This window comes from Penaeus vannamei, chromosome 7 (genome assembly GCF_042767895.1).
Source record: "Penaeus vannamei isolate JL-2024 chromosome 7, ASM4276789v1, whole genome shotgun sequence".
Classification (NCBI taxonomy): Eukaryota; Metazoa; Arthropoda; class Malacostraca; order Decapoda; family Penaeidae; genus Penaeus; species Penaeus vannamei.
Window position 1 is genome coordinate 19955749 of NC_091555.1, and position 7500 is coordinate 19963248.

The following is a 7500-nucleotide window of genomic DNA, read 5'->3' on the forward strand; positions in this document are numbered from 1 at the left end:
ACAACAACTAAACAATTACATTAATAATAACAATAGCAACAATACTATCAACAACAACAAAAATAACAATAATATTCATCCTTATCATCATCATTATCATATAACAACAACAATAATAATAACAAATAACAATAATAATAATAATGGCAATAATGATATCAATAATGATAATAATAAGAATAATGATGAAGAAATGTTAGGGATAATAGTGATAATAATAATAATGATAATAATAATAATAATGATAATAATAATAATAATAATAATAATAATAATAATAATAATAATAATAATAATAATAATAATAATAATAATAATAATAATAATAATAATAATAATAATAATAATAATAATAATAATAATAATAATAATGATAATAATAATAATAATAATAATAATAATAATAATAATAATAATAATAATAATAATAATAATAATAATAATAATAATAATAATAATAATGGTAATAATAATAACAATAACAACAACAATAATAATAATAATAATAATAATAATAATAATAATAATAATAATAATAATAATAATAATAATAATAACAGTAATAAAGAAATGAGAATGATAATAATGATAATAATAATAATAATGATGATAATAATAATATACAGATAACATCTTGTTGTTTATATAATACCCTTACTTTCTCGATTACACTAAGTAATGATAAAAGCATTAGAGACACAGCGGGTAAGACAGACAGACAGAGAAGGAGAGAGAGAGAGAGAGAGAGAGAGAGAGAGAGAGAGAGAGAGAGAGAGAGAGAGAGAGAGAGAGAGAGAGAGAGAGAGAGAGAGAGAGAGAGAGAGTGAAAGGGGAGAAAGAGAGCGCGAGAGAAGGACAACATTCCTCCTCTACTTTTTCTACAGCTACACACGTCTTCCGCCCACAGTAGTTCCCTTCCCGTGAGACAACAACAAGCTAAAATAAAAGAACAATTTGTCTCTCCCGATTCTACACCTCCCTCTTGGTGCATTTCTCCCTCTGATTCGCTTTCTCTGTTCTCTTTTTCTTCTTCTTCTCTCTCTCTTTCTCTGCCTCTCTTTCTGTATCTTCCTCTCCTCTTCCATCTCCCCTTTCTCCTCTTTGATATCCTGTTTCTTCTTCTACTAATTTTTTTCGTTCCCTCTCACCCCTACACTCCCTCCCTCTCTCCCCTACTCCTCTCGTTCCTTCACTTTCTCCTCTTTCCCTTCTTTTACTCCCATCTCCTTCCTTTATTTCCTCCCTCTTACACCCTCTTCTTCTACTCCTCTTTCTCTCTCCTTCCTCCCTCTTTCTCCCCTCTCCTTCCCTCTCCCTCCTCCCACCCTCTCTTTCCTCCCTCTTCCTTCTCTCCCTCTCCCTTCCTCTTTCTCTCTTTACCCTCACCTCCCTCCTCTTCCTTCCTCTCCCTCCCTCTCCCTTCCTCCCCCTTCCCACCCTTCCTCCCTCCTTCCTTCCCCCTCTCCCTCTCCCTCCCTCCCTCCCTGGATCCGAGAGAACAAACACGCCCAGAGTCTCCAGCAAAATAAGAAAAGCCTCCGTCTCTCTCTCCGTCTATCTGTCTCGAGCAAAGAATCCGGACCTGGTGTTGAGACACGGCCCGGCGTATGTGTTGTCACGCACGTAGCTCGCTCTCTTGCTAACTCGGATTTATTGGCGGAGGATGGATGGGAGAGAGAGAGAGAGAGAGAGAGAGAGAGAGAGAGAGAGAGAGAGAGAGAGAGAGAGAGAGAGGAAGGAAAGGGGGGGAAGGGATGGTAGGTAGGGGGGGAGGGGGAGGGAGTGAGAGGGAGGGAGGGAGGGAGGGAGGGAGAGGGAGAGGGGGAGGGAGAGAGAGAGGGGGGGGAGGGAGAGGGAGAGGGAGAGGGAGAGGGACCCAGGGAGGGAGGGAGGGAGGGAGAAAGAGAGAGAGAGAGAGAGAGAGAGAGAGAGAGAGAGAAAGGGGGAAGGAGGGAAAGAGTAGGGAGGAAGGAGAGAAAGAGAGAGAGGAAGAAAAGGGGGGAAGGGATGGTAGGTAGGGGGGTAGGGGGAGGTGGGAGGGATGGAGGGAGGGAGGGAGGGACGGAAGGACGGAGGGGAGGGACGGAGGGGGGAGGGAGGAGGGGGAGGGGGAGGGGGAGAGGAAGAGGGAGAGAGTGAGAGAGAGAGAAAGAGCGGAAAAGAGAGAGAAGGGGGAGGGAGGGAAAGATAGAGGAAGAAAAGGGGAAAAGGATGGGAGGTAGAAGAGAGAAAGCAAGTGAAAAGAGAAAGGGAGAAGGGGAGAGGGAAAGAAAATAGGAACTAGTAAGACTAAGAGGACAAAGGAGGAAATGGAATGGGAAGAGTGGAAGATTTGGAAGGGATAGATAAGGGAAAGTGTAAAGCGTGGGATGAAAGGAGGAACAAGAAGAAATAAAAAATAAATAAATAATGAAAAGAAGCAAAGTAGAGAGAACAAATTCTGAAAGGAAGTAAAAAGAAACTAAACATATGATTCAAAATGAACGAAAAATAATGATAACATACTTACAAACCATTAGCTTGTCTGACTGTTTGGGACACATACCTGTAATAATAAAGGGAATGTTAGTACAATAAAGTAACGGGTTTTATATTACTTCTAGTGTAGTTCAAAATACGAGTACATAATGGATAAAACAGAAAACAGTGATAATGATAGTCGAAGAGAGAGAGAGAGAGAGAGAGAGAGAGAGAGAGAGAGAGAGAGAGAGAGAGAGAGAGAGAGAGAGAGAGAGAGAGAGAGAGAGAGAGAGAATATGCTAGATAGATAGAAAGGCAGAGAAAAAGAGAGAGGGAGAGAAAGAAAGAGAGAGAGAGAGAGAGAGAGAGAGAGACACAGAGAGAGAGAGAGAGAGAGAGAGAGAGAGATAGAGATAGAGAGAGAGAGACTGAGAGATATAAATAGAGAGAGAGAGAGAGAGAGAGAGAGAGAGAGAGAGAGAGAGAGAGAGAGAGAGAGAGAGAGAGAGAGAGAAAGAGAGAGAGAGAGAGAGAGAGAAGGAGAGAGAGAGAGAAAGAGAAGGAGAGAAAGAGAGAAAGAGAGAGAGACAGAAAAAGACACCACCAACAAGTAATGACCAGAATGAGAACAAACCCTCCCCCTCCCCCCTCAAAAAAAAAAAAAAAAATCAAAGAGCGCAAAATTGTTAAGTTATTAAAATCCCCAAACAATAGTCTGAACAACAAAAAAATGCAGAGGAAGTAGTAACAAACTTTCTGTAAACATTTTTGTAGGAAAGTAAGCTGCTGAACTGCACCCTCCTAAACTAAATGTTCCCCGGCTGAGGAACAAACCTCAGGATGAAGGAGAGAGAAAGAGAGAGAGAGAGATAGATAGATAGATAGATTGGTAGATAGAAATAGATAGATAGATAGATAGATGTTTGGATGAATGGATGGATGGATTGATGGATGGATAGATAGATATAGATAAAGAGAGAGAGAGAGAATGAGAGAGAGAGAGAGAATGAGAGAGAGAGAGAATGAGAGAGAGAGAGGGAGAGAGGGGGAGTGAGAGAGAGAGAGAGAGAGAGAGAGAGAGAGAGAGAGAGAGAGAGAGAGAGAGAGAGAGAGAGAGAGAGAGAGAGAGAGAGAGAGAGAGAGAGAAAGAGAGAGAGAAAGAGACTGAGATTAAAATGAAATAAAAGAGAAACATATATGCTAAAGAAAAATTCTCTGCACTAATAAAGAAAATACACAATTACGTTTTTTTTAAATCCACGCTTCTACGATGAATTAGGGATTTCGTTCGCCTAATGATTCGATTTAAATTCATATTATATTCAATCTAAACTAATGATTCTTGCAACCGAAGACAAAAGAAGTTCGTTTGCAACTGTAGCTGGCAACACTGACACGAGGTTCCGACTAGTATTTATATTCTCATTTACTCATTTACATTGAAAACTTAGAATGGGATTTTGTTGTCAGTCTTTTAAACCTCTTTTATTTTATTCTATTGTATGGCTAACGACATTTTCCTGGGGGGGGGGGGGAGAAGGAGTTATGGAATGGGATTAAAATCAAAAACATATTTTTCTCCTCTTTATCCTAATCTTAGTAAATTAACAAACTTTTCTTTACGAGTTAATTAAAAGGATTAGTAAGAAAAGGACAGTTAAAATCAGTCCCTGGAAATAATCTTGTTATTATCAAATATCGACGATAAAGTTGAGAAATAAGACACCTGCATTAAAAAAATTGTTGTTGATTTTTTCCTCTCTCTTTTTTCTTCTTTGATTAAATCGTGTTTTTTTCTGTTTTTTTTCTTCGTTTTCTATTTTTTTCTTACTCTTGCTCACCCCCCCCCCCCCCCTCCGGCTCTTTCTCTTTTCTCACCCTCTTTCTTCCCTTTCCCTCCCCCCTTTTTTCTCCTTTCTCATTCTCTCTCTCTCTCTGTCTATCTATATATCTCTCCTTTTTTTCTTACTTTTCTTTTCTTTTTCTTAGACCGTCGTAACACACACACTCTCTCTCTCTCAATCTCTCTCTCTCTCTCTCTCTCTCTCTCTCTCTCTCTCTCTCTCTCTCTCTCTCTCTCTCTCTCTCTCTCTCTCTCTCTCTCTCTCTCTCTCTCTCTCTCTTTCTCTCTCTCTCGCTCGCTCTCTCTCCTTTTTTTTTTTTTTTTTTTTTTTTTTTTTTTTTTTTTTTAGACCATCGTAACTACCCTCCCCAGCGGTCATTATGAACAGCAGAGTCAAAACAGCCTAATCATTCACCGAGAGTCACCTCTTCTTGAAAATAACCCAGAGGACAGTTTTCTCCAATTCCACGTGAGATATGGAAGCTGAGACGGCAGGGGGTTGGGGTGGGCTTGGGGGTTGGGGTGGGCTTGGGGGTGGGGAGGTTCCAGAGAGAGAGCCTGTGCAAAGGATGTAGGGTTGGGGGAGGGGGGAGGGGGAGGGGGCTGTTCTCCGGAGGTTGAGGGTGGGGGTGGGGGAGGTACCAGAGAGAGAGAGAGAGACTGTAAATAGGGTGTAGGGAGGGGGAAGGGTGAGGGGGCTGTTCTGCAGGGGTTGGGGTTGGGGGTGGGGAGGTACCAGAGAGAGAGAGACTGTAAAAAGAGTGTAGGGTGGGGGGAAGGGGTGAGGGGGGCTGTTCTGCAGGGGTTGGGGTTGGGGGTGGGAGGTTCCAGAGAGAGACTGTAGAAAGGGTGTAGGGTGGGAGAAGGGGGAGGGGGGGTGTTCTCCCTTCGTTTGCTCTCATCATCTTTTACTTTTCTTACGTTTGTTTGAATTCCTGTTTTCCGTTTTCTATTTGTGCATTCTATATTCGGTGTGTTGGTCTGTTATATTTTAACATTATTGTTTCATTACCACTGGTAAGTATCTATGATATGTATATATATCATATTATAATACATTTTCTATTTGTCACTTTCGACATTTCTCGTGAATTCATGGAGGCAATATTACGTGAAACAAAAACTTAAAAAGACAAAAAAATAAGAAAAAAACAAACAAATGCGGTGATAATAATGATGACAAAAACAAAACACAACTTTTTCACTAAAAACTTAATTAATATAATTATCTTTTATATCAAACTAAAACAAGAAAAACAACCAAAAAACTCTCCCCACTCCCCTCTCCCCCGTCTCGACGCCCCAGTATACTTTACTCCATTGACACCGACGTAACCGCAGTCACCCAGTCGCCAATACATATAATTATTCCCAATGAGTTGATCCCACCCCGCTCCTGATGTCACCGCTAGAGAGTCTTTATGTATTAGGAATAAAGTAATCTCATGCAGTGTTTCAGCTTCTGTTTCATTCATAATCCGAAAAAATACATTAACTGACTGGAGGCAAATCAACTGTATTGCCAATCAACAAATAATTAATGTTAGTTAATTGTTGCTGGAACATCAGCGTATTAAAGCTGGGATAAACCTCTGTCGGAACTATTATATATTTGTTGTACATTTCATATATATATATATATATATATATATATATATATATATATATATATATATATATATATGTATATTTATATATTTATATATATACATATATATATATATATATATATTTATATATATATATATATTTATACATATATATATATATATATATATATATATATATATATATATGTATATGTATATATATATGTATATACATATATGTTTATATATATATATATATATATATATATATATATATATATATATATATATATATATATAAAGATAAATAGATAGATATATAGATAGATAGATAGATAGAAAGATAGATAGATATACATAGATAGATAGATAGATAGATAGATATAGATATATAGATATATAGATGAATGTATATATATATATATATATATATATATATATATATATATATATTTATATATATATATATATATATATATATATATATATATATATATATATATATATATATATATATATATATACATATTCATATATATATATATATATATATATATATATATATATATGTATATATATATATATATATATATATATATATATATATATATATATATATATATATATATATATATATACATGTATATATGTGTATATATATATATATATATATATATATATATATATATACATATATATATATATACATATATATAAATATATATATATATATATATGCATATATGCATATATATATATATATATATATATATATATATATATATATATATATATATATATATATATATATATATATATATATTATGCCACTGATCTATTTCATATTTGTCAACTAGTTCATTCCATCATTTATCTTTTACATCTTTCAATGTATCTTTTATAGCCAAGGTTCTTATAACTTATATATGTACATTACCTATTATCATTATCATTAATATTTTTATCTCTTTTCAAGAAACTTAATTAAGAAAGAAAAGAGAATGGCCAAGTTCTGTTCCTTTGATGGTTATTATCTTTTGTGTTTTATTAGAAAAGTTTACTCGAGAATATAGAAAAAAAGTAGAGGAAGAGAATGCAAGGAGATAATCGTGAAGGAGAAAGAAAATGGAGACAAAGAGACATAAAAAAAAAACGTAAAAGCCTGGAAGAATTAAGAAAAAAGACGAGAGATAAAAAGAAAGAATAAAAAAAGAGATGAAAAAACGATTCGGTAAGAGAGAGAATAAGACGGTTGGTGAAAAAGAGAAAGACAAGAAAGAAAGAATTAAAGACATGGAGAGGAGGGGCAAGAAAGGCAAGGAGCGAAAGGAGGAGAGAAAGAGAAAGAGGGACTAACCGAGAAATGCCAATAATAGCAGCCTCAGCGACGGCATTGCAAGGCATCTGTTGGCCTCACTCTGCAATATCCGTCTCAACAGGATGACTCAACACCCGTGACTTCCGAGCGGCTTTCCTCACCGTGCGCTTCGGAGGCGATCGGTGAACCCAGCTCTGTGCCACACGCCCGCCCATCCGCCCGCCCACGCCCGCAGACACCCTGTTCGCATAGAACCAAACGCGCACTCGCCCGCAAGCTCAAACTCGCCT

General features: G+C 36.7%; 1 protein-coding gene across 16 annotated transcripts in view; it reads right to left on the reverse strand.

The window, feature by feature from the left end:
* Positions 1 to 7500, reverse strand: part of nrm (neuromusculin) — an 803987-nt gene that overhangs the window by 173177 nt on the left and 623310 nt on the right. The window contains exon 1 of one of the 16 annotated variants that reach the window (XM_070123612.1): positions 7250 to 7374. The exons of the other annotated variants lie outside the window; for them this stretch is intronic. Coding sequence (XP_069979713.1) covers positions 7250 to 7286 — 37 coding nt within the window. The 5' untranslated portion in view covers positions 7287 to 7374. Of the gene's footprint in view, positions 1 to 7249; positions 7375 to 7500 lie in introns of those variants that run through there. 16 annotated transcript variants of the gene reach the window in all.